Raw genomic sequence first — 27,967 nt, 5'->3', positions numbered from 1 at the left:
AGTAATCGGAATAATACTGCTGTAGCCCCCGCTTGCCCATCAATCGCTCTCTTCACCTGAGACGGGAAGAAAGTTGCGCTGAATTCAATTAGGGCACGCAATACCGGCGCTTCGACCGTAGGGGACAGCCGCATGCTTCAAAGTCTGAGAGCGTCAGCATACTCTAGGAAGACACGCAGTTGTTTCTCTATGGTAACTTCCGTCTCCTCGGGTGAGTGTTGGTTGAGTCCGCAGAGCACAGTTGCCGCCATCATGCTGAACAGCGGAGGGATCGGGGTGCCTCTGGGTTTCCCCTTGACGCCGACTTCGGTTATCCAGGTCACTAATTTATCTTCAGCGGTCACTAGTGAGCAGATGCGTTCTCTTCGGTTTCTTAGGCGACATCGAGGAGTTGCGACTCTACCCTCCGGAGTAAGTGAGGCCCGACCGGGCCCTCTGGGCCATAGATAATATAGGGAACGAGAGGAGGGGGGGAACTGACCGGAAGCCTTGTCTGCCATCTTGCTTGTGGGAGCTGGTAACATGCATTGCGCTGAACGATCTTTAGGAAAGAAAGGAATTGCCCGAAATTAAGATGGCGGCTGGTGACGGGTTTCTCACCCCCCCCCTTTTCTCCCCCCCCCCACCTTGAGCCCAAATCGCTTCAGTCGTAGCTCTTTCAGGTTTCCCCCCTTCCTATGGGGATTGTTGCTGGGAAATGCATCCTGGTGCTCCGTTTGGGGGGAAAACAGGTTGAGGTCACCTTAACATCGGTCCTTTAATAGGCGTGAGAGCCTTTTAGTTGGGTTTTGTGCCTCTTTTCTGAGGCTCGCGTCCATCTTCTTCCTTCAAGGCGCTTTTTCCCTCCTTGAATTCCTCTTCTTTATTGCGCCCTCAGCTCCAGCTCTACTTAAGTCCCCCTGAAAGGTTTAAGACTTTTTTTTTAAAAAAAAAAAACAACAACCCAAAACCCTTAGAAACGCCAGGCCTTCGAACACTTACTTGGGAATAAGTCCCATGTAAATAAATGGGCAAGACCCGAGTGTGGCGCATGAGGGAGTGAGCTCCCGTCTCTAGTTCCAGCTCCTGCCAACCTAGCACTTCGAAAGCAAGAAATTGCAAGTAGATGAATAGGTACCACTTCGGTGGGAAGGGAACAGCGTTCCGTGCACCTTGGTGCTTAGTCATGCCAGCCACATGACCACGGAAACGTCTTCGGACAGCGCTGGCTCTTCGGCTTTGAAACGGAGATGAGCACCGCAACCCTAGAGTCGGACTCGACTGGCTTTCGAGCAAGGGAACCTTTACCTTTAAATAAATGGGGCTTATTTCCAGTTACTTGTAGTGGAGCTTGAGCAGTAAAATTAAGACAGAAAACATTATGGGGCTTTTTCCTTGTACATTTAAAGATACTTCAGTGGCCGTATATGTGTGGAATCATCCTGTTAGCATTCTGACCTTAAATCTCTCATGAACGTTGTTAATGATGGGAGGCCCCTTTTCAGACATGAGGCTTTTAATATTCATCAACAAACTGTCCGTGGGTGTGGGAAAGCTACCTTCTTGTTTTTATCAGTTTTTTCCTTCTAAGTGTGTAAAAGTAACATTTTGCATAAAACAACCAGGAATGTAAATTTCATTTAATAAAGCTGCCATTTAAACCTCTGCTAACTATTTTTGTTAAGAAAAATTAATGTGTTAATGTGCTGCAGTTGTGTTCCAACTATTAACGATTAAGGCTGGTATTTGGAAGACATGCATTCCACAAACATAGATGGTCCTGGAATGCACAAGTGACCCTTAGCCAGTTTTCCAAGACTTGGAAAACATTTAAAGAGTAAACAAATTCTTATAGCTCAGTTGTTTAAACATTTGTTGTTTTACATCCCTAATCTGAATGCAACACCAACAGCTTCAAATCCTAACATGTGTCCCAAGTAGTTTTATAATATGTTTTATGGCCACATTTATATTACTGCAGACTGACTAATGTAAGATGTAGTAAAGCCTAGCCTAAATATATCATCTTTAATACATATGAAAACAAAACAAAAGTATTTTACAGTGAGAATCCTTTTAAATATACTTTATCTGTGATAAAATACTACAGAAGATTCAGATTGCATGCCCTACAATTTATGCATAGCTGAATGCTCAAAACCAACTGAATCTACTGATTTCGATTTTTTTTTTATACTTTGATAGAAAAATCAGAGTATGGGTCATTGACTCCAGGCTACAGTTCCCTTAAATTGGAATGGGACACTTATTTCAGTTTGATCTGGTTAGCTGTAAGAATATCCCATAGGTCTCTTAATCTGGAATACAATATATAAAAAATAAAATTTTAAAAATGTTTACTTTCACCTGGGCATTTCTAAGTTAATATGTATGGCTACATATGGATTTAACACTGCTACCTTTTAGAATACTTAAAATCTGGAAAGACACTTAATTGGAAAACTGGCTACTTCTATGTAATTTTTTTTGAAAACTGAAATCTTGTTTTTCTCCTTCATTTTTTTTGAAACATAAATTTTATTAATTGATTTTTGTTTTTCTCCTTCATAAAAGATCTAAAACATCTTACAATCAGATTTAAAACCACAGTTCTGACCAGCTAAATGTTAAAACCATAAGCAGCCAACATTTGAACAAAATACAAGTTAGTTTCACAATTATTTAAAACACTGTGAAAAAAAACCCTGTGCTTTGCACTGTTACCTAATTAAAGTAGTGTAGCTTCCTGAAACTTTCCAGAAGGCTGTGTCAAAGCATTAGAACTGCCATAAAGGCCAGAAATCTAGCCACGGCTGTTCTTACAGGTCATGCTGACTAAAGACCCTTCTGAGATGATTACTGTTTCTTCAAGGGAACATATAGGGAAATACAGTCCTTCAGGTATGAGGTCTAGGTTGTGAAAAACTTTAAAGGTAAGAAATAGTGCCTCGAATTTAATTTGGAAACAATTACTGTAGCATGGATCAGTGTGGCTAGAGTGAAGAGAATTTCCATGCTAGATGTGGTTGAAAAAAGCACTTTTGACTATCACAGGTGCCTGCCACACGGCAGGGAAACCACGAGGCAAAGCGCGGCTAAATAGAGCCGCTCCAACGTTGAGACGCTGCGGCGGGATCCCACGGATCCCCTGGCCGCGGCGCCTCTCCTCCCCGGCAAGAGCAGACGCCGGGGAGGACGAGCCCGATGGGAGGGGGAGGCTGCCGAACTGCGCATGCCCGAGCATGCGCAGTACGGCCGGAGGCCGGGATGCGGCGGCGCAAGGACGCGCCGCCGATCCCACGGCCGGCTTGGGGGCGCTCCAGACGGTTGCAACCACCTAGATAGGTGGTTCGTTTTTGCAGCGGGGTATCGCCATTTGGGCCGGATCAGGGACGGAGACGGCACGCTCCCCAGATGTTGAGGTGGGATCGCGGCCGTTTGCTCCGCCCCCGTTCCGTCCCGCTCCCGGCCCAAATGGGCTCGTATGAACAGGGCCACACTAACATACTGTTCCAACAAAAAGGCTGAATCCAACAAGACTCCCAAGCTCTTAACTGAATCTGTAAAAGAAAGGCAGCACAATTTCCTGTAAAACATCAGCCTTATCCACCAGCATCAACTCTGTTTTCTCAGGATTTACCTTTGCATGTTCTCCCCACTGATGTTGGTTTTCTGGGAAAATGTGTATTAGAAAATGTTCTGATGCTTTATTGGAATAATACTTGTAAAAATGTACAAACAGTATAGCATATATTTCCCATACATTTTTAAAATTTAAAAAAAGAAAATCAAAGGCACTGAAAACTCTTTACATCAGCATATTGATGACATCCCACCCCAAATGTTTGAATAATCTCATGCAGTGGTCTTACATAAATGTTTAAAAGCATGAGAAGTAGGGAAAATCTCAGTGGCATCCAGCAGGTTAAATCCCAAACAGCAGACTTTAACACTACAACAACCACTCTCTTAACTTGGCTTGATAGAAAGGATTTAAACCATCTCATTGCTGTTCCTTTTATTCTCTACTCTTCAAGTGCTTCAACTAGCAGAGAAAATTTACTTTTATCAGTATGGAAACAAAGATTGTCCAGCAGCACAACCAAGGCTGTAGTTGACCCCTAACTGGGCCTGAAGGCAGATTGAACGTGGTCAAGAGCAATAATATTAAATTAATACTACAACAGTAATTTTGTTTCTGTTACTAGGCTTCTTAAGGAGGAGAAAACAAAGAAACCCCAGCAGGGTTGTCAAGTGTTGCTAGGGGAAACAATTTACAGTAGAATTCCCTGCATCCAGGGGGAGATGTTTAAATACACCCTTAATAATCTGTGGTGTGATTACACATTTGTAAATTGCAATTGTATAATTACTTAATGTGTGCTATCTTCAAGCATCCAATTAATATACAAGTTAGATGAGTGTGGCTGGAGAGCAGCCTTAAGCAGTCAAATGGGAACTAATAACTGTTTGTTACCGAAATCGTTCTGATTTCTGTGCAAGATGAAATATTTAATAAATGTCTAATATAAAACTTTTACCACACTTCCAGAATATAAGTCTTTCTTGTTCACATCTCTCATAGTTAGTAGTCTAAATACTTTGCTTACCTGTCTAACAAGTTCAGGCTGAGTGAGAGCTTAAGCTGATGAAGATGCAGTGCTTGCTCAGTTGTTAATAAGGGACTGGGACTGATCTGTGGCAATGCAAATTGCAAAACCTGGATTTGGGATCGGTCCCTATTTATTTAATTATTTATTTGAAACATTTTTATCCTGCCTCTCCGCCCAAGCAGGGTCTGCAAGGTGGCAAACAGGAAAACATTAAAACATCTCAACAATGAATAACAATATTTTAAATTATAAAATAATTCAATAAAAACACAAGCATACAATACAGGGAGGAGGGCCAATACCCATTTTTGGGGGTGAGCTAGTGTTATGGCTGCACCAATCCAAAATAAACTAGGGCTGCCTGGTAAAACATACATTTTTGTGTTGCTTGCTCTAGGACTGTTTATAATTACATTTGAGCTGGGTTCAGTGACATCTAATTAGTTTTCTCTTATCTTACAGCAACGCACCACTCGCTTTTTCCTCCAAAGTATGTTATATTAAGTTTCGGGAATCTTCAAGTGTTGGTGTGGCCCAGCATCTAACAAACACGGTTTTTATTGACAGAGCTCTGATAGTTGTGCCCTGTGCAGAAGGTTAGTATTTCAGACTTTTTTCTGATTTCTTGTTCTCTGTTCTGTCAGTTTGTTCCTCGTGTTTTCCAGCAACTGCCAAGGAGTTGCTATTTTGTCTACTTTGCTTTTTTGGTGATTCAGTTCTCATTTGAGGGAGATGGGCTGAACGACCCTTTAAGAAAAAAGAAGAAAACATGTTTGCTGCACTTTTAAATTCTCTCGTAGGTCTAAAACGTGTGGGTATTTTCTCTTCATAAAATACGATTATGTTTATCTATTGCAAGGGTGAATGGTTTTGTTTTTAAAACCTGCACGTCAATATCTTAATTTATTATTTATTATATTAGGCTTATAGACCGCCCTACCCCTGCACAGCAGGGCTCAGGGCAAGTAACAGCCAAAGCTAACAATACATTAAAACAGTAATAAATTAATAATTGTATAACAAAATCCAATTCATAACAACAATTTTAAAATTAAACAATCAGATGGCGATCAAAGATGTGATGCAGCTAGTGCATCTTCTCTCAAAGGAGATTGTGTTTCATGTGTGACTGTGGGCGTTAGGATGCTAATTAGCAAATGGGCTACCAGAGCAAGGGGAGGCCAATGCAGATGGAACTCCACCACCTCAACCATAGGTCTGGCGGAGCATCTGTGTTTTACAGGCCCTGCAAAACTGCATTAGATCCCACAGGGCCCGAATTTCACTTGGGAGAGCGTTCCACCAGACTGGCGCCAGAGCCAAGAAGGCTCTGGCTCTGGTTGAGGCTAAGCAGATGTCTTTAAGCATTTAAAGTGGATGTCTCTAAACATTTGTGCTTGCCTGTCTTCCCAAAATACTGGCTTACTATCAGGTTGAGGAACGCCAATGGCATTCAGACAACTTACGAGTCTTGTGACAAAGACTAACGAAATAAGCTTTTGTGAGCCAGAGCTCACTTTGACAGATACAAGCTGAAATGGAAACTATGTTTAAGAACTTGAGTTGTGTATTCAGACTTATCGCTGAAATAGTGAGAATTATAACACTATGTTCTTACTTCCATTAAAAGTTGGGATTATCCAGCCCTAAAAAGAACTGAAGAGATGTAATAAGTGTCTAGGGGTTAGGATAGAGTTATTTTGCAAATAAATTTAAGCAATGGTATATTATATTCTGTGTATACACTGTTGATGAAAATCTTTTGTTTGGGACACTAGGATGTTCTGCAGTTTTAATGAGATCACACTAGTACAGGTGCCAATTAATGCAGCTTTCACAGTAGTATTGCAACATGCATTGCTGCTATATATAAACTACACCAGATGTTCAGATAATAAATGATGCCTGTAACAGCTATATTACCTGTACAGGATGCCCATGTGCTATCTTTAGGAGATAGGAAAGAAACAGGTAGCAGCATCCTTTTCAGGTGAGGGAAAGTTGTAGAGAGTGCTTGGAGGGAAGAAATCCAGCCTCCTGAAACTAGCTGGGAAGCAGACTGCGATCTCGGGAGCACTTGCCATGATCTGTAAATTGCGGAGTTACCTAACTTCAGACAGAAGTTGGAAGAAGACTTTGGAAGTATTTTTTGTCCGAGAAGAATAGAAACTGAAACAGAAGGTAGTAAAGAGACCGAGGATGATCATTAGGTTGTCTTCTGAGCTGAGAATGTGGTACAGCAGCAGTGGGGATCATTATTAACCCTAGGATTGTTGTAGGCAGTCAGTGCATGTGTTCTGAATGATAGGTGAGCACCTCCAGGTTCCTGGTGCCAAAGTTACAGTGTCCAGTATCAAGATCTGTTAACTCAGATTGCATCCTTGCTGGATCTTTTCCCATAAGAGGGAGAAAACACTTTAATTGTAGGTATTGAATTGAATGCTGGGGTTTTACTCTGAATTCTTGATTTATACGTACAGATATAAGTATATGTGCAGTTTATGCTCTTAACATTTATAAACATGTAATCAAAACAAATTGCTAATTGAAGTGTATTTATTACGGCAAGCTATTGTTGCTTTGTAACATAATTTTAAATGCACTTAAAAGATGCTTTGATACCTCATTGTTTACTTGATTGCACTTTGTCAGACAGTAAGTCCCATCTTTTAATAGTCTGAACAAGAGCACTTGCATTTGTGGGGCTCCGTTGACATGGCTGTATATAGTCTGAAGAGTATGCCTTCCTGTGGGCCTCAGTTCTTCCTTTCAGAAATCAGATTCATCATGGTTCTGATTGTGGAGATTAATGCTTGCTAAAACAGGAGCCAGAGCACTAACTGGAAGAACTCTATTTGGATATCGGAACGGCCCTATTGTTTATCTTGCTATATATGAGCCCTTACAACTTGCTGCACCTCTTGCTAAAATAGAATCATTTCTGTGAAATGTCTGATGTAGAACTGGTATATGTTCAGATTTAGATAATGTAAACAACATTGAATATACTGTCCCAAATACAGAATAGTGTGGCCTTGTTTGTGCACACAGTGTGGTATTTCTGTTCTCAGGGTATACACTTTGAGCAATAAGAATGTGTTTTAGATATAGGAATGTGTGTTTCAAGGAAGCTTAAAACTGTCACCCTGTATAAAAAGAAAAAATCAAACATTGCTTGGAGGACAGAATAGTGGCTTTAAAGCACTGCTAACTAATAATCTTCTATTCTTTCTAGTTCTCATTAAATTCTCACTGATGGATCTGAGTTTGCTTATAGTGATCCCAGTATGCTTTACTTTGCTTTACACAGAGATACCTACCATTCTAGTTCTGGAATTGCTGGCAATTTACACAGAGATACCTACCATTCTAGTTCTGGATTTGCTGGCAACATGCTAGGGTAGCTGGAATTTCTTGACCAAATCGAGAACCAGATTTCTAAAGCCTAGCAAACAACCTGTCTATGAAAGCTGGCCTAGAAAGCTATCTTTCTAGGAAGATAGTGCCCAAGTACTTTCTAGACTTTACAAATCTGGTTCTTGCTTGGGTACCCTGTTGTAGAGCCAGCAATTGCAGAACTTTTGAAGGTTTATTCATAGACTGATACTTAGAGAGATTGGAAGAGTACTTAGCTCATAGCAAGAAGTCAGCAAAGCTGTGTTTGGACTGAGGGAATCTATACAGACAGCATATATGATTACAAGTGACAGTGGACTTCATCGTCAAATACAGAATGCTTATGCTAGGTGTCCGCTGTTTGTAACCTCTCTGTAAAATCTGTCCCCTCCCTCCCTCCCTCCCTCCCTCCCTCACTTGCAGTCTGGTACCCTACTTGTCAACTATCTTTTCTCTTCTGACATACAGGGTTTTGAACTTTTTAAAAAAATGTTCACAGTGGCCTCTGACCTCATATGAATAATTAAAAAGCATGAATAGGCAACACACGCAAAGGCAAACACAGATTAGAGGGAAATGCAGAAATCACAAAAATCTCCTACTATCAGTGTAAGTTCTCTTGTACAGTGTCCTGAAAGACAGGACTCTTAAGCATTCCAAAGTTGAAGTTCTCCATGGAGCTTCCCAATTACATGATTTTAAGGATTGTTTATAAGAGTGTTCAGAATTTCTGCAGTTGTAATGAACGTGTTTGGGTTGAACGGTGATCAGACTTGAGAACTTGGTATGTCAAATCTAGCATGTTCCTTGAATTTCAATTGGAACAAACTGAAAGCTGGTCCAGGCTGCAGAACGCAGGAGTAATGTGCCCAGTTATATTTCCTCTTTGTTAATAACAGCTGAACTCTGCTGTGCATGCCAGCAATTGTGATATATAATAACTTTGTTGCTGAATCATTTAGTGTCTGTATGTACAATGGGCACAGAGAGAGATGGGGGGGAAAGAGGAGGATTACAAAGTTTTTTAAAGAATAATTCTGATCCATCTGTTAAGAATTATAATTAATGTTGTGTGGGTATGGTTGCATTGGGCAGTAAAATTGGTGTTCAGTGTGTAACATTTACATACACTCTTCCTCAGTAGCCACATTACTAACCAACATTGTGATTTTAGATATAGCAATACATCATTACATTGTCAAGATGTGACCCTTTTTCCATTGTATGTGTATTTGAGATTTCTCTGAGCTTATTCCAGTTTGAGAAAGGCAAAAAGTTGAAATGTATCAAAGATGCCACCTTAACCATCATTCTAAACTTTTATGTCCACATTTTCTGGTAGATGGATTTTGACTATTAATTTGGTTTTGTATGTTTTTTCTGTGTGATATTTGTGCATTATTAGATGACTAGACTGGCCAAGGCAGACCTGTTACACTTGCCTGAGTTAGGCATTGTTTGCCATGCCACTAAACCTGCCGCCAAGTGACAACTTCATGGGGAAATGAGAGCGAAGTCTGGCCTGCAGAAGACGGACGCCCTGTCTCTGTTTTTATTTTATTTTGTTTCTGTTTCTTTTTTCTAATTTTGTCCCTTTTTTTGCTTTACTTCTTTTATTTCTACTTGTGAACTGGTTCTTCAGTTCTGTAAAATTGGTGTTCTGTTATAAGGGTTCATGTTTCATTTAAAACTTGACTGCTCATAGATGAGAATTCTCTCAGTGATGCATTCTTAGTCAGGCTGTCTACTGCCTTGGAACTGACTTAGTAATCAGTCTGGGTGCAGTCCTCAGCATGCAAACTTTGAAATAAATTCCACTGAAATAAATGCATATCGCTTCCAAATAGACCATGCTGGGATTGGGCTGTTTGAGAAGTGAAGTAGTACATTTGGTTCTGTTGGCTCAATGTATTGAAGCTGTTAAATATGTGGACTTTCCCCCTGGAATACATTTCTCTTGAAATGTCCTTTGACACTTCTTTTCTTGACGCCTTCCCTGTAACCTCTTGACTCATACAAGGAAAATCATAGACCTTGGCTAATCAGGACCATTCTTGAGATAGACAGTGGGGCCTTTTGCATACTCGTTGAGTGGTATAGGAACAACTTTTGTGGGATTTTCTCTCATGCAGCTGCAATATGTATGTGAATATTACAACGATGTGGGAGATCACCACAAAGAAGAGGCTCCTCATCCCTGGATGAGAATGAGCAGGCAGCCATTGTTGTTTCAAGCTGTGTCTTTGGCCAAAGTAGAAAATAATTATATTTATTTTAAATGTTCAAGTTTCTGGCATTTAAAAAAAAAAACTGGAGAGAACTCAAATCTCTGTAAACGGATTATGAAGTATTGACCAGTGTTTGTTTTGTATACTGTCTTCTCTTTACTGTAGCATTCTATGGGAAGATGGAACCCGCCATTTATTTGTCTCGTGAACCTTGACATATGATTACGGCATACTTTCTTAGGTACAGCAGAGACACATCATAGAAGTGTTTTCGTTGTCAAGTTTCTGCACAAACTACACAAGAAAATATCAACAGTTCTTTGTTGTATTTCTCAGCAGCAGATATGAGAGAATGCAAATTTATACTGTTCCCTTTTTCATCACATTCTTTTTTTTAAATAAAAAAAATTCGCATCCTCTGAAACTTCTGGTGATCTTAATGTGAACACGTGTTGAGATAGCAATAGATCTTTCACAAGATACTGATTTTTCTAGTGGAATGTTGCTCATTAAAGCTAAAACTACTTTAAACTTTTTGGAAATACAAAACTGACCTTAAAAGAGGGGTAAGATACCGTCCTCCGATTTTAAATTGCAGAAGTAAATGGTAACACTGAAAACTCATTATTAATAATAATATTAATAATGACTTTAACCAATTGCAGTTACTCAGTTTAAAATGACATGATCAGAATGAATGCCGTGTGTGTGTATGTATATCTGTGTGCTCTAAATCATTGTTTCTGAAAAAGTTCTTCAGCCATCCCAAGTGCTCTGTGTTTTGTATATAGGAAGGACTCCAACCTCCATTAACAACTTCTTTTTTAGGCTATGGGTTCTTTCTTCTGAAAAATGTTTTTTTTTTTTAATTTTTGTGGACATATTCCATTTTGATCACCAGATTAGGAAAAGGAATAGATATATTTAAGCAGAACAAAACATGTTCTCTTAAATTGCTTCAGATTATTTAACTATTATACTTTTATCTCAGAGGAAAAGTTGCTTAGGAAATCTAATAGGCTTTTTCTTTATATTTTAGATTATTATTACTAAACATCCTTGATTATCAAAAATAGAAGTTATTTATTAATTAGATTTTTATCCCGCCCTCCCGCCGAAGCGGCTCAGGGCGCCTTACAACAAATAAAAACCAGTAAAATTAATACATCACATCTAAAAACCATCATCATTATTATTAAACATCCTTGATGATCAAAAATAGAAGTTACATTAAAATTTTTGGTTTTAAAGATGGGTTGTGTTCAAAATGTGGACTATTTTAAATGGCTAGATTTTTTTTCCTAGTAAAGTATTCACCACTTCTGTTTCCTACTCAGGAAAGATTCCTAATCAGTTGCTATAGCTATATAGTTGCCTTAGTAACAATAGTTTTTTGTTCCAAATTAATGGTCTATTGAGAGGATCTGTGTAAAGAAATAGCCTCATTTCAGTCAGTGGCAAGTTTTCCATTGTTTTACCCATTTTTGATTGACTTTTAAGGATTTTTAATACCAGAAATAATAGTTTAATAGTTAGTTCATACCTGGGACATCATCTGGAGCTTACCTACCTGAGCCTGGTGTTCTTTTCAGCCCACATCAGTATCTGAATAACATCTTCAAACAAAATTTCCATTAATATGGTTTTGCTGCTTTTTTTACACTGTTTAGGCTTACTTGGGTTTTTTTGTTTCAAAAGCTCAAATACGTTCATGAGTTTGAAAATCAAGTGCAGCATTTCAGAGCACACTTATAATAAAATTCTTTTTATTCTTTTAATCTGAAACCATCTTTATTTTATCTCTTTATTCAAAATATTTATAAGCCTGCCGTTTCTCCCAGGCAATGGGGACCCAAGGAGGGATGGAAACTAAAAACATAACAACCACAAAATATATAAAACCTTGACGGGTTAAAACTGCCAGCAGATACCTTATTTTTAAAAATCCATAAGAGACCATGGCCCTAAAATTCAACAAACTACAGAAGCCAGCAGAAGACTCTGAAGTTCTCTTCCTTTCACAACTGCTAGAGCCTTGCTTATTTCTTCTGGAAGGCTGTTCTGTGGGGCTGGGGTGGCTACAGAGAGAGCCTGCAAGTGGGCAGAAGTTGAATGCATGAATACCCATCACAGGGTTTGAGATAACCAACAGGTGCTGCTATGCTAAGCAAAGGTGCCACATGGGTTTATATCAGGAGAAATGATCTTCTGATAGAATACTATGAACATTTCTTTCACAGTAGCATTAGAGGGTGGGGGGAGATAAGGTTTCTATCCTTTGAAATCAGTTTATACTTCTCTGTAGTTTGGAGAAATCTTTAAAACACCAGGGAATAAGATATTCCATGAGCTCCGAATTAACTAGGATTCTAACAGTGAGACAAGTAAGTGTTACTTCAGGCAAAGGTGCCCATAGGCAAAGGCTTTGCTGTATGTAGGTAGAAATTTTAATTCAGTTTTTCAGCTAATCCTTCTAGATTCTTCATACTTAGGAGTGCTTTACTCTTGGAATTTCTTCGTAGCGCTGCTTAGGTATCTTGTACAAACAACTTGGAAACTGCCATTTTTAGCTCATCTTAGGGCAGGGCAGGGAAAACGTACACTGGTTGTCCTTAAAGCATGGTTTCCTAAAACGTCCGTGCACTCTGTGACACATCTAGAAATCACACTTAACCATGGCTAATGCTGTATGTGGTTTCTTGCCTGGTTTTTATCCCAAACATACAGTGAAGCTTGCCAGTCAGCAGCATGCATAGAGGCACCACTGAAACTTGCTTGTCACCTTGCAAGTGGAGTGGTGGGTGAATTTCCTTCCACCCACGGCTAGCTTGGGTAAAAATGCTGAACCGTGATTATGTCTGAATAGGTCCAGTGACATTTAGCACGTGCTTCCGAAAACCCTCCTGATTCTCCGCTGTCCTGAAATTAAGGAAGCTGTAGTCCTCATGTAATTGAAGTTCGTCACGGTGATGTTATAAGCAGAATTGCATTTTTCTACATCGATTTACTTCAGTTAATACAGAAAGTGTAAGTCTGCTTAAGATCACACTGTTAACCAAAAAAGTAGTGTAGATCTAAATTTTGTTGCCCTCCTTGCGGCCAGTTTGACTGTTGCAGTCATTTGGTAACTTTTTTTTATTCAGCCACCTTTAGCAGAAGAAAAGGGCAGATTTTGGTTCACACACTCCTATTTCCTCCTTTTTTTCCTTTTGACTGATTTGGTTATTTGCCATTTCTGGGGATTAAACTTTAAAAAATGTTCTTCTTTTCTGTATCTGATGTTCTGTGTGCTATTAGTGATGCAGCCAACACGAACGGTTGTCATGTGTAACACAACTTTCGATCACCGTGAAAACAACGTCCTGCGAAAGCGTCCATGCTTGATATCGTTTGGTTCATGAACATTAAGTTTCCAGTACAGGTGACCCATAGCTCAAAGTGTTAAATAATTGTCTGCATTGTTCAGTTTTTAAAGTAATAAACCGGTAATGAGATTGCTAGTTTTGCTCACTTGTTCCTAGTCGAGCAGGGGAAAAGAAAAAAAACTTGAATTATTTTATTTCTTTGTAAGGCTCTGGTAGATTGATTTTTTTTCTTTACTATATTTAACTTGAAGGGTAATGGTAAAAATAGAGAAAGTAACGGTTGAGGTGTCTTGCTTTTGGTAATGCAAATGTTTGCTTCTTCAGGTAAAATTCCAGATGAAGCCAAAGCCCTCTCTCTCTTGGCTCCTGCCCCTACAATGACAACCCTGATGTCTGGTGGAGGATTGCTTCCTATACCAACACAAAGTCATTTGAGCCAGGTGAATACAATTTAATGTATAATGTTGCCTAACAGAAGCTGCCATTTTCAGTATATGCCCCGTGACAGTGACATGTGTTAATCTTAAAGTAGTGGACTTTTCAGATTTTGAATATAAGTAGCCAAAGGTGCTTTCATTAATGTTTATCTCCTGCTTGTATAAGGTGTTTGTGTCAAGGTAACTAGTTTTTGAAAACTTTAATCACTGCTTTCTTCATTCTAATAATATTACTTTAATTTTCCTACCTGGCCATTAAGATGGCTTGTGGATACTTACCAGACATTTCGAAACAGGGGCTAAGATTGGGGCCAGGGAACTCTTGAGTCCTAACAGTGCAACTGATATGTATGCTTTGAACTTCTCTGGATTGTGTATTGGTTCGTAATGGTCAAAGATATTCTGTAAAACATATTCTCTGTTTTTCAGCTCAGTGTTTCCCTTAGCCCACTGGGAGCTATACCTGCAGCAGCATTGGATCATAATATTACAGCCATTGGAGACATACCCCAGCCACCAATTATGGGCAATGTGGATCCTTCAAAGATTGATGAAATTAGGAGAACTGTGTATGTTGGAAACTTGAACTCTCAGGTAAATGTTACTGACAGATGATAGATACATTAATGACAAGTGTGATTTGTTTTTGTTGTTCTGAGGCTTGACAGTAGAGAGCTTCAAAAAACCAAAGGGCATTAGTATATTAACCCTTTCTGATACCTCATGCTTTGGACTGTATGCAGATTCATCTGTAGGCAAACCCAAAAAACAGACCTCCCAGTATCAGGACTCCAAAGACAACAAAACTGGGGCCAAAATCAGTCCAATAATACACTCTAAACACTAAATATGTATGCTAATACAATCACTTTTATACTTTATAATAGTATCTAAGTATACAAAATGTTTACAATGTATACAACCTAACCATACAATATCCTAATGTTATACAATTTACTAATATACTAACATACAATAATTGCAAACAGAATACCAATTGCTGCCAGTAGACTATTTCAGCTTCGAAGCTTAGTCTGTCAAAGACAGGTCCCATATGAGAAATCCTCTAAGGAAATAAGGGCTTGCCCCGATACTAAATGTAGCAACTCTTGTGAAGAAAAACCTTTAGAAACCAGGAAGTAACATTACAACATAAAGAAAACTCTTACACAAAATAAGTTAACTTGCTTCTGAGGAACTTAAGATACGAAACCAAGCAAAAGCCAGCTGCTTTGTCAAGTTCTACATGCCTTTGACTGTTAACAGCACATGTCCTGAAATTCCACAAAAAATCTTTTGGCTGTTGGCAGCAATTGGTATTCTGTTTGTAATTATTGTATGTTAGTATATTAGTAAATTGTATAACAATAGGATATTGTATGGTTAGGTTGTATACATTGTAAACATTTTGTATACTTAGATACTATTATAAAGTATAAAAGTGATTGTATTAGCATACATATTTAGTGTTTAGAGTGTATTATTGGACTGATTTTGGCCCCAGTTTTGTTGTCTTTGGAGTCCTGATACTGGGAGGTCTGTTTTTTGGGTTTGGCTCCAGTTGGTATACTGGTCATATAGAAGGTCTTTATTTTCTTCAAGTCAAATTCTTTAGAAATTTGTTGGGTATTCCGCAATATATCTCCTCCTCCACCTTGTGATTACAACTGGGGCTTCCAAATCTATCTACTATTATGTATCAACCTGTCATTAATTTTTTGTTTTCCCTCTTCAATAGCATCTGTTTTGTTTCATCTGTTAATTTCAGATACCACTATGTCCATCTGGAGTAGGAATTTAGATAATAGACTTTCCCTCACAATAGAGCAACTGAAGGATGCAAGGAACATTACTTGGAAAAAACAGGTTGCTTACCTCTAACTGATGATCTTTGAGTGGTCATCTGTGCATTCACACCTCTGGGATATAGTGCGCCTGCGCCAACCCCGATTGGTATAATCGAAAGCAAAAGGGATTTTTGTGCCTGCTCCTGAGTTATGTGCAGGGGAGCGGGGGGGATGGAGGAGACGGAGCTCTTCCCCCCCCGCGAGTATCGCGGGTCTCCTTACTTGTCAAGTATAAAAGTGATTGTATTAGCATACATATTTAGTGTTTAGAGTGTATTATTGGACTGATTTTGGCCCCAGTTTTGTTGTCTTTGGATTCATCTGTAGGAGCTGGGGAAAGTTCAGCTTTATCCCGTACGATATAGAGTGACTGCATGTATTGTGTGCTGTATGTGACAGGCTGCTTATAGGATCAGACTACACATTACGTAATGCTTTGACCTTCTCTGGATTGTGTCACTACCAAGACAACTTTCATTCTGAGGTTTTATGAAACTTTGCATGTTTTAAAATTTAATTTTTAACTTAAAATTTAATTAAAATTTAATTTTTGAATTTTATATATTGTTTTTCTGTCACAATATCTTATGTGACCTTGTAAGCCGCCCCGATCCTGCTTGTGGGGAGGGCGGTATAGAAATTGAAGAAATACTACTACCACATGATTGCCACATTGACTGTGAGCAAAATGCTAGTTTGGGAGCTCAGTTCAGAAGCGCCACGGAGGCCTGATTCAGATTGGGACCGTGGCCTTGGGGAGAGGGGGTTCCTGCCCCCTCCCAGCCATTTTCCTGACCTGAAACAGTCCCAGAGGGGCTGCACACACAAGCATTCTGTGCAATAAATAATATGGTAAGAGTCCCTCTTCCCCCCTCTTGTTGTAATCCCAAACTGAAATGGGCACTGCAGAACTTCCAAATTGAGTTCTCGTGGGGGTGTTTGCAGTTCTTTTGGGTCCTGGCTGATGAGTTTATGGGATAGGCCAGAGGGGAGTCAGCTAGCAAAGGGGTAACAATGAAGAGGATGGTTCAGAAAAGCTATGACAAAGATATGAGCCTTGGAGGAGGAGAGAGATAAATGGTTCTATACATATCTGTGCTTGTGGAGGTGATGTATCTCTGCCTCTTAAATGCTTTGGTTAGTATTGGTTTTTAATTTTCATCTAAAACATGATACTTCCTTCAAAAATAGTGTTTTCAGTATTTTTCACTATAAGCTGTTAGGAAGCCAAGTGTGTTTGGTACCTTTTATTTGCCATAACAGAAAGTAACTGTTCAAGACTGAGTGGAAAAGAAGTTTGATGTATTCTGAACTATCTCTGTATGGCAACAGTTAAAAATATAAATGTACTCATTGTTTTTGAAATATCTGAAATGACCACGTCACAGGATGTGTTGGAAAACTGCCTATTGTTGTTTATCAGAGAATTGCAGATTTTCATGAAAAGGAAGATGAGGGAGAGCTGATGACTTTAAAGCCTCTCGGGGGGATGAGGCCTCTGTGTGCATCCCATCCCCGAGTAAGTTCCCTTTCTTGCATTGTTTCTATGGCAGAAAGTGGTGCCATTCTCTTAGGGCCACGGTTAGATCTAAGCAGTGTTCTTGTGCAGGCTTCTTTAATTTGGCCTCTAAAACTAAGTCACCTATCACAAGTTATCTGTTCCACGGGCAAATATTCAGAGATTACGGTACAGTTGCGTGTATTGTCTGCCAAAGCTTATGAGCATCTACAGACAGGGGTAGAAATTTCACAACGCTAGAAGAACAGGGTATCTTTTGACTGCTTCCTTAAATAACATACAAGGAAACACAAGAACAAAGCAGTGGTTCTTTCTGAATAATTTTCTTCCCAAATAGCACAGTGTGATGGAAAGGTAAGCGTGCCATCACCCTCTCCCCTCCAGTGCAGTGTGGATAAGTAAGGGTCCACTGCTGGGGGCATTCAGTCTACTCAGGCTACACTGGTATAGGAAGTACACAGTGGTTCCCATTGGTCTATGGGCAACTTGTCCAAATAGTGTTGGTTTTGGGGTCAGGAGTTCAGAGGCAGACTTGTACTTTCCCCGCTGGTAGAGAGAAAATGGGACAGTAGAAGCACAGTGTGACCAACAAATCGAACCAAAGTTGGGCTTCTACATGTGCATATGTGAATCAACTTCCACTGACATCTCTTCCATCTTTTCCTTTAGACTACTACAGCTGATCAGCTGCTTGAGTTTTTTAAGCAAGTTGGAGAAGTCAAGTTTGTACGGATGGCAGGAGACGAGACTCAGCCGACACGCTTTGCTTTTGTGGAATTTGCTGACCAAAATTCTGTACCTCGAGCCCTTGCCTTTAATGGTGTTGTGTTTGGAGACAGGCCACTAAAGTAAGAAACTGAATAAATATTGCCAAAATTGATTGAGACGGATTTTGTGTGCAGACAACCCTATGCTGTGGTAGTCTACAATATAGCAGTTTTGTTCAATCTTAGAGAATTGCTACATGGTAGAGACATGAATCTCTATTTTTAGCAAACAATGTAGCTTTTGAAGCAACATTTTAATTTGGATTTTTTTTCCCCGGTTGAGGATAAACTTGTAAGGCTTTTGCCTTTAGGTAAGCCCTAAATGTGTTTATAACGGCATGCAGTTCTGTTGACAGAGTTTCCCCAGGATGTATTCTTAATAGTGCCTTAATCCATTTACTAACAGTAAAGTATTTGATAAATATTTGTTGTTAACAGGTACATATTAACTTTCAGTCAGTGTAGGCTGACCATATAAAGCTGCCTTATACTGAGTCTTGCTTTTGATCCATGCAGTTCAGTATGGTCTACTTGTAATTGGCAGCAGCTCCTCCAGGATTTTGGTCTTTCCTAAGGCGTGCTGAGATCCTTTAACTGGCAATGGGGGCTGTCCGTACAGTCCTAAGGGCATTGTTGTCTTCGGGCTCTGAAGGGGTGTACCTCTGCCTAGGATTGCTCTGTGAATCTGGCACCTTCTGCATCCCAAACTGTGCTCTACCAGGTAGCTTTGAGAAATCCATTTGTCACCAGTATCTTCTGTGCAGTGGAACGAAATGTAGTTCCCTTCTGAGTTGTGAAGATAGATGGGGCAATGCGCGTGAGCCAAACAGATTTCCCCGTTAGTGGTAGTTGTCACGCAAGCAGAGTTCTGTGTCACATTGCCTTCAGCAGCATCCTCTGCATGTGGTCCCCCTTTTGCCTTGCAATAGTCCTCCGTACCCTTGCTTTAGTGATCAGTTTTTGCCCTGGTCCAGAGGCCATGACCATTTAAGATATCTCTTCCTAACAGAAATGCTTTAGGCATTGCCACAGTACCCCAGTGTCAGGCTTGCAATTTAAAAACACAAGCCCCTTATGAAAGTGAGTAAGAGTAATAGTCATTTGGCTTTTTGCTAAAAACCACAGGCCAGAGTCAACATACATTTCTATAAACAGCAATACCATTAATTACATGAGGGGGGGGGAATCAAGAAAGGTCATAAAAGAGTCACAGTGTATTTTCTGCTCTTGTACCTGATGAAACAACTGTAAAAGGTTAAAAGCAGTCAAGCATTAATTGTTGCAAACCTAAGTGTATGTGTCTCAGTTGGAACTAAGCTATTTTATATGAACTGCCAACAGTTTTGTCAGCCAATAAGGAATTTCTGTTTAGTATCTATAAAGTTTTTCAAACTCTAAGTGTTGTACACTAGTCAGGTTAAAAGAAAAGCTGGCAGAGGGCTTACAACAACAAAAAAAGACTAATGATGAAATGGGGGAATGAAACAAAGGGAAGCTAATGTGCCTGAGTCTGTGGCACTATAAAAATGATTATTAGGCTGTAAAAGAATAGATGTGATGTTAGAGCCTGGAGCCTGCATCTTTTCTGTATGTATAACTGAGTCTTGCCTGTGTGATTGAACAGTGTGTAAGCTAAATGAAATCTGCCCATTTGATTTAGAATTAATCACTCCAACAATGCAATAGTGAAGCCTCCTGAAATGACACCACAAGCAGCTGCTAAGGAGCTGGAAGAAGTAATGAAAAGAGTACGGGAAGCTCAGTCTTTTATATCGGCAGCAATTGAACCAGGTAGGATTTTACTAGCATTGTAAGAAAAGTATTCCCACCAGCATGAATCCTGTTGTGTACGTCAAAGAACATAAAAAAATAAGGAAAGGATCTCCTGAAATGATGTAATAAGCAGGGAAAAATTGACTCATCAATTTTGTGACAGTACTTTTAGAATTAAGTCAGTGTTGTTTTAGCACCTGATAGCACTGTTTTCTATTGTCAAAGTTCTTTTCATTTAAATTTAAAAGCTATATTACTTTTGTGTAGCACAGGGTCCCTAACTTTGTTGACCTGGAGGCTCCACCAAAAAAAGTGTCTGCTCTGGAGGCACAAAATGCTAGTAGTTTCAAAGTAGAGTATATTCCTATGATGATGGCAGGTGTTTCTGCATGGATGTTCTGGAGCACTGCATGCTTCAGCGATATGTGGAGAAAAACAGATGCTCTGGGGAAAAACCATGTGGGCACCAGGAAATACATTAGTGGGTGCTGTGGTGACATTGAAGTACAAAGTTCTTTTAAGGCCCAAGTTATGGGATAGTGCCGTAGTCCCTCCTTCATGCTGGCTCTTCCTCTCACTCTGTTCCCCATTTTCTCTCGGGCCTCTCCCCACTGCCCCCGCTCACTCCTTTAAGCTCACCTCTTTGTTACCTTATCTCAGGGCCTTGTCTCATTCAGCGTCCAGCCCATCAGCTTGTCTGCTTCCATCTCCTTCTCTTCACCAAATCCTTCTTTGTGAACAGTCTGCAGAATCACTCATACAATTGTGCACACAAACAAGCCATTAGGTTGCTATATGCTATTTTGATGAAATAGCATACAAAGTATTTTACTGCAGCATGAGTTTAAGAAAATAAAAATGAAGTAAGAAGCCCTAACAGTTTGTGATTGCCTTAGCCATCTTACACAGAACTAGAGATTTCTTAACTTAAGATTCTGAATTCATTTTGATTCAGTTAAAAGGTGTGTCTGTAAAAAAGGGAAGTTCAGAAACATCCTTTGCTGCGTAATATCCAGTTGATACTCTTGTTTATTTTAGTTAGCTGGAGTTCTTCAGCTGAATTAGAACTACACAAATAGACAGTTCATGAGAAAATCATTGGGCATAAGGATAGCTGCCATCTGACTAACCTTTGAGTGAAAGTGACACCCAAAGAATTAACCAGTCTACTATTTTATGTAGTAACTACATATAAGGAGAGCATTTAAAAAATATTGCTGTTTCTCCTTTATAACATACTCCTGACCATGGTTTTGAAATCATTGGGGAGCATGTCTGTAGGCCAAGCCTAACTTTTCAGAGTTTCAGACATAAGCTATTGGACCGTAATAGTGCTTTGACAATAAAATACAGTGCTAAGTATTGGCATTTCTGTGTAGTTTTTCAAACTGTCTCAGAATTTTTGTGTTTCTCTCTAAATTAAATTTTGCCAAAAGAACATGTTTTAATCTTGTGCATTGTGGCAGCAACATAAATCCCATACCTTATTTAGCTAGCTGTTTATAATTATCTGGTTTATGTGTACTGCTGCAGGATGGCTGCACTCAACGAATATATGCAATGACTTTCTTGGATGTTTCTGAAGGATTTTTGCAAAGAAGGAAGATGTGCAGAGAATAGGCCCATTGCAATATATGTGGTACATTCCAGTTGTGCCAGATTGTTAGCTGGGATCTTTAAATATTCTGAGCTTACACTGCAAAGTCGTTTTTTCTCTCAGAGTCTGGAAAGAGCAGTGAAAGAAAAGGTGGTCGATCGCGTTCCCATTCACGTTCAGAATCCAGGTCTAGTTCAAAATCTCGAAGGAAAAGATCGCGCTCCCGCAGGTAAAAAACATTTTAAAGTTGCCGTATGTGAAACGTCTCTGGGAAAGTGATAATTGATCTTTCCTTTCTTTGTTGTAATTTAGATACTGTAGGTGAGCCAGTGAAATGAAGAACCTTTTAGTCTTACATTTTGGATGCCTTATTTCTCAAGGCCACATAGACGAATAGCCTTGGACCATGCTAAGAAATAATTACAGCTGGATCAAACTATTTTGGCTATAATTAGAAACAGAGGATGCTTTGGGGATGTTATAAATTGAAATTAGTTTGAAAAGCTTTTGAGCTGAAATGAAAAAATGATACAGCTGTGTTTATGCTTTGCAATTTGTTTACCTGTGTGCTGTTTTAAATGGGGGAGGGGAGCCTTGCTCTCCTGAGCTTGTGGCACCATTGTTAGCAGTGTTACATCCTTCTAGGCCCATTGAAGCTAATAGCATCGATTAATAACCTGAGGTGATCACCCAGATAAGTTTAACAGTCTCAAGTTGAAGTCTGTTTCCTTTTTACTTGAGCCGTGCAGCATGTAATACTCTGAGAAAAGTTCCCCAGATTCCAATGAAATGGTAAATTTTAATTTTCAGGTCATGTTGAATTATTTCTACATTTAGTGGTCATCTATTTTATCACATCCAATTCATGATTGTCCAGATTCTTTGTACTGTAGACTTTATTGTTGTTGCCTGGTAGATTTATATTCTGCATATATTTTGTTTCACATTTCAAATCCTCTGAGGTCATTGAATGGTGGGGATAATAACATTTTTTCAAGTAGCTTTTAGGTGTAAGGACACAGAAGAATATTCAGTTGGTAAGAAGAAGGGGACTCATAGTTTAAAATGGAGTGTGGGGGTGAAGAGAATGCAGTTGCAATCACTCTTGTATGTGAGCATTCATAGTACCAGGGCTAGGATGTGTTTTTATATTTGTGGGTAAGTACATTAAAAAAAAAATTACACACTGCAAGAAAACAAGAACAAGTTATTGGCCAGCATGACAAACAGTGTATTTGACTAGCTAAGTGACAGTTTGGAAATCCAAAAGAGGGCAATGTTATTTCTGTTAGATAGTTACAATATTGTTTGCAATTCAAAATATAAATGGATTTGGGAAATTGCAATGATTTTGGCATGCACATATGCCAATTTAGTATTGTGATAAAGAAGAGTGTAGAGTATACGTATACTGAGATTCCTTTGCAAAAATACATTTTGTAAGCAGTTTCCTGTGCAGAAGGATTGGACAATCTGCAGCAGTGATTATGTATGTGTTTAGCATTGGGATTATAGGCTGATGTCTTTGGCTAAATGATGCAAAATGTGCATATTGCCAGTATGTGGTGGTTCACGAACAGCATCTTCAGTTACACTGTGCTAGTGTGATGATGATAAATTTGTAATATATAAACAAATATACAGATAGCTCTCGTTGTCATCCACCACAGCAAAAAGCTACTACTAATCCAACCTAACTTCACCCCAGTTTCTCATAATTCCTTTCTTGCTTTTAAAAAGCTACTTTTAATTGAATATTGAAGCCATTATGGAAAGCAGCAGGTTACGAAATGAATTCATCCACCCCCATTGAATGGTGTAAGTTTACATATAAACAAGCAACAGCAAGAATTTCATACACTTACTTTAAAGTCATACAAGAAAACATTCTGATTTGAAATTACGAGAATGCTTGGGGTTAGATCCAGGTAGCTTTTTTGCTCAACCTCTGCTCCCTTCATTATTACAGCACCCCTGTGCCATATGGCTTTTTTCTGTGCAGGTCTCATGACCTCAGACATAGCTGACTTGCTGTATCTTGAACCCCAATTCAACTGACATTTTTCTGCAGCTTTGTGAAAGGACCTGCAGCTGGTGCACATGTGCAGAGGGCAACAGCTGCCCCCCCCCCATGCATGCTAAGAGGAGCAGCAGGACAACAAGGCAAGGTCATTTGGTGATGGAGAGGAAGGTTAGGAGACTCTGGCTGCTCCTGTTCCATTCCTAGGAAAGTGCCCTACTGTCACGTGCTTCCAGCACAGAGGGTCCTTTAACTGCCACCAAGGATTGCTCCTTGCTTCAAGAGGGTCAAGGCAGCATATAAAGGCATCCCTTCCTCCTTTAGTCCACACAGCCAACCCTTTGAGATTTATTTTATTTATTTATGCTGAGGCTGAGGCTGCAGTCACACACGCTAAATAATGCACTTTCAGTGCACTTTCCAGCTGGATTTTTACTGTGTGGACTGGCAAGATCCAGCTAGAAAGTGCACTGAAAGTGGATTATTCCATGTGTTTGACTGCAGCCTAAGAGTGTCTGGCCCAAGGTCATCCAGTGAACTTCATAGCAGTGTGGGGGCCTTGCAGATCCTAGTCCAGCACATTGACCACTATGCCACACTGGCTATAGCTGAGCTCCACTGTTTTCTTGCCCTTCCTGTCTTCAGAATGTGCCCATCTGAACAGCCACTTTGCCTTTACTTTCCTTCAGAAAGAGAGAACATTCTAGTACAGGAAAACTGAGCTGGGGGAAATGGCAGTTTAAGCATTAGAAGGCAGCTGGTGGGAATTTGCCCGCTTGCTTCCAGCTTCTTACCCCCCCCCCCCAATTGCCCCAGAGACTCTGAAATGGAGGGAAAGGTCTCAATACTTTGGCTCAGACCTGGAGATTGGGCAACCCCCATTTCTCTGGCAAGTTTTTGAGTGACCTGTAAACAGAGCTGGTGCAGGAGCCTCACATTTCCTGCAGGCAGCAATATTTCTCTTTTGCCTGCCTCTAGCCAAAGGTGTTTCTTTTATGGCAGTCAAGACTGGCCTGGGTTGGCTGGGCATGGATGAAAAGCAGCCTGTGGCTTTGTTGTGCTATTTTATCTCCCCAGCACAGGAGCTGCTTCACTGTCACCCTTCCCAATGAGTTACTTTGGGAGTGCTGAGGCACCTGGCCACCCCACCAGGCAAAGATGGGATAAAAGGGATCCTTTGGTGGTCAAAGGGGAACCTTTCCTCCCTTTTTCACCAGCAAAAAAATTATTGGATCCCACCCTTTATACATCTACTGATCATTGCCACAATAAAATCATTGCTGAGCATACTAGTTGCCACAATGAAATTTCTAGGCGCCATATTAGCAGCCACCCTGACCTGGATAGCTGAGGCACATCTTGGATGGGAGATCTCCAGAGAATACCAGGGCTGGAAGGCCACAGGCAGGCTATCAAGCCACTTCTCTTTATGTCCTCTGTGCTCCAGTAAGAGTTGCCTGGGGAACACACAGACGCAAATCCAAAAATAACCCCCCCCCCCAGAATATTAGCGACCAATAGTCCAGCTCCGAAGCCTAGGCTGCTTTGGAGGAACACCTGGGCCAACAGCAGCTGTATGCAGAATGCTGCTTGTTCAGTATTATTTAACACTGCTGCTGTTCGACTCCAGTGAATTTCTCAAGGTTTGGTCATCCCATAGATACAGGGAAGTCTTCATTTAAATATGACCTTCAGCATGATCTTCTACAATAAGTTCTACAGTTTATTTTCAGTTCCCTTCATGGTAGTGGGCTTGTAGCAGCCTTGCTTCCCTGGAACAAATTAAATATGTGATGAACTCCAAGAACCAAGTTGTATTTTCATCCAATTTTTTAAACAATTCTGAGTCAGCTTCATTTGCGTAGGCTGGGTAGTTGGAATAATGTTAGTTGGGATACTTGTTTAAAATAAAACCTTTTGAAAATGTTAATAAAAATTTAACAAACATTTTAAAAAAGATTTGTGATGTTCGTGAACGTGGTTTAATATATATCATGCAGCGCATAGTCATTTGTTTAACAAAGTATTTTTTCCTTCAGTATTGTCTTAATTTGTTTTTTTATTATATATTGAAAATAAATTAACCCCATGTTGCATCGTTTTATAAATATTTACTTTCTGATTATCAGAATTAAATATATGGGCTATTGAGTTGGGAGGGTCAATAAAATGTGGGGGTAATTGCCTAGGGAGAGATCAGCACTGCTGTTTTGAAGAGCCAGTATTGTACTACTCTGTCAGTAGTAGAGATGACAAGAAAGGGGACCCCCGAAAATCGCGGGGGGAGGAGCGGGGGAGCTCCACACAGAGCAGGCGGAGGAGGAAAGGTACTTTTAATGCCTGTTGTACAAGCAAAAGAAGGTTTAGTGTAGCTTTTTCCTTTACTACCTTGGCTGCTTGCTTCCAGACTGGAAGGCTTTAGCCGTGCAGTCTTTCACATTGGGCCGCAATGACTTTAGTGTTAGCATACCAGCTCAGCAGCTGAGATGATGGATCTCTGGCATAGATGTGCGAGATAGCATATTGTTCTTGCCTGCCAGTGTCATGTTGAAACTGGGTCCCGGTTTGCCTGTTCCTTAGTTCATAGGCAGCAGCTGGGGTTGAAAAAAGGGAGGACTAAACAGACCTTTTGTGCTGGAGGAAGATTTAAAGTCTGACTCTACTCACTTAATTGAAAGTGGTTGAGAGGCGGAATAAGTTCGGAGAATGAACTTTGCATTGGGAACTATGCTAATAATAAAAATGTCTCCAAAAGGCAAACCCTGGGGACTTAGGGACCCACCAGTTGTCCTGTGCCCAGTGTAGAATGTGAACAAAAATTACTGGAGTTTAGAGATAGTAAAGTATGAAGAATAAGAGAGGGTGCTTTGCTTTCACAACAGAATAGGAGCACAGATTTCTTAATGTGCTGAATTGAATGGATAACTGACACAGCTCCTGCTTAGCAGTGCCTGTTAGGTGTGCAATAAAAATTACACAGCAAATGTTTGTTCCTTGCTAGAGCTACATCTGACATGGCACCTCAGTAAGAAAAGAGTAATGCCTGGGCCATCATTTGTGGCAAAGGGTGCGCTTCTTTGGAGCAGAGTTGTTTTCCTGTTGATTTTTGAGAAGTAGTAACACTTTTTTTGCCACCAGTTTGGTGTAGTGGTTTTGAGTGGCAGACTCTAATCTGGAGAACTGGATTTGATTTGCCACTCCTCCACATGCAGCTGCTGGTGTGACCTTGGGTCAGTCACAAGTTCTCTCAGAGCTGTTCTCTCGAGCAGTTTTTTTTTTTGAGCCCCCGGAGGGGATTTTTTATTGATTTTTTTAACTGCAAAAAACTACAACAGAAAAAGGGGTAAGGGAACTACATATATGGGAGAAAGTAAAGTACCCACTACCGACTAAAAACCCAAGAGAGGAGACCCTCCAACTAGCTTTAAAACATCAAGTCTTCTCATCGTTATTCTTTTTATGAACTGAGTCAAACCCTTTAAAAAAGAAAACCTTTTACCCTCTAAGTTTACATTTTACTTCCCAATAACAGTATCCCCAATCATCCCTCAGAACCAAAGTTCTCAAAGGCACAAATCAGAGTCCTTCAGCCTTTACTTCTTCTTTTCTCTTCTCTTTCGCAGCTTGTAGGGACTTTTCGGGGCCGCTGCCCCCTGCTCAGACAAAGAGTCCTCGCCAGATGTACCAGTTTCCAGCTCGCCACTGGACCTGCTGTCCTCTTCTTCTTTTTTCGTCCTCTGACCTTCCCAGCTGTTCCTTTAGAAATTCTTGAGCTTTAAGAGCAGAGTCAATCTTTTCCTTCTTCTCTTTAATCTTGAATGTTACACCTTCTGGAAATAGCCATTTGTATCCAATTGAATTTGTTTGGAGGAAGAGCACAAGTTCTTTGTATTTCTTTCTACGTTGCCTTACTTCAAACGGAATATCCTTTAGCGTTCTAACAGCATTCTCCCCTGCCTTCAGGGGTGTTGCCGCAACTGTTTTCAGGATAGCATCCCTAACGTGCCTCTTCGAGAATCTTACTACAATTTCCCCAGGCAGATTGTTTTTCTTTATATATCCTGAATATGACCTGTAGGCCACATCCATGTCGTTGAGTAACAATTCCACTTTTATTTCTGTTACTGGGGCGAGTAGCTCGCTCATAGATTCTTTAAGATTCTCTCCTTTGTTCTCAGGCACACCCTGGAAGCTCAGGACCATATTAGCCTTATCCATTTGGACTTGAAGCATTTGGTCTTCTAAAGAAGTAGTTTTCTTTTCCAATTGTTGCACTTCTTCACTTTCTGCGTTGATTCAGCCATTTCCTTTATTTTCTCAGCATCCTGCTTCATTACTTGGATCAAATCTGTTATTTGCGTTCGTTGAGCAGTAATGCTTGTTGTTACTACAGACAACTGCGTTTGTTGGGCTGTAATATTTGCTG

At 40.0% G+C, this 27,967-nt stretch overlaps 1 protein-coding gene across 1 annotated transcript in view; it reads left to right on the top strand.

Moving 5' to 3' along the window:
• The first annotated feature begins 211 nt into the window (after positions 1-211).
• Positions 212-27,967, top strand: part of SREK1 (splicing regulatory glutamic acid/lysine-rich protein 1) — a 38,435-nt gene continuing 10,679 nt past the window's right edge. The window contains 8 exon segments of the mRNA XM_015410283.1: positions 212-359; positions 361-411; positions 5,055-5,188; positions 13,906-14,021; positions 14,448-14,612; positions 18,054-18,232; positions 19,812-19,942; positions 21,645-21,750. Coding sequence (XP_015265769.1) covers positions 253-359; positions 361-411; positions 5,055-5,188; positions 13,906-14,021; positions 14,448-14,612; positions 18,054-18,232; positions 19,812-19,942; positions 21,645-21,750 — 989 coding nt within the window. The 5' untranslated portion in view covers positions 212-252.

Source organism: Gekko japonicus, unplaced genomic scaffold (assembly GCF_001447785.1).
Source record: "Gekko japonicus isolate JY-2015 unplaced genomic scaffold, Gekko_japonicus_V1.1 scaffold179, whole genome shotgun sequence".
Lineage (NCBI taxonomy): Eukaryota > Metazoa > Chordata > Lepidosauria > Squamata > Gekkonidae > Gekko > Gekko japonicus.
This window is presented reverse-complemented; position numbering and strand designations above follow the sequence as displayed.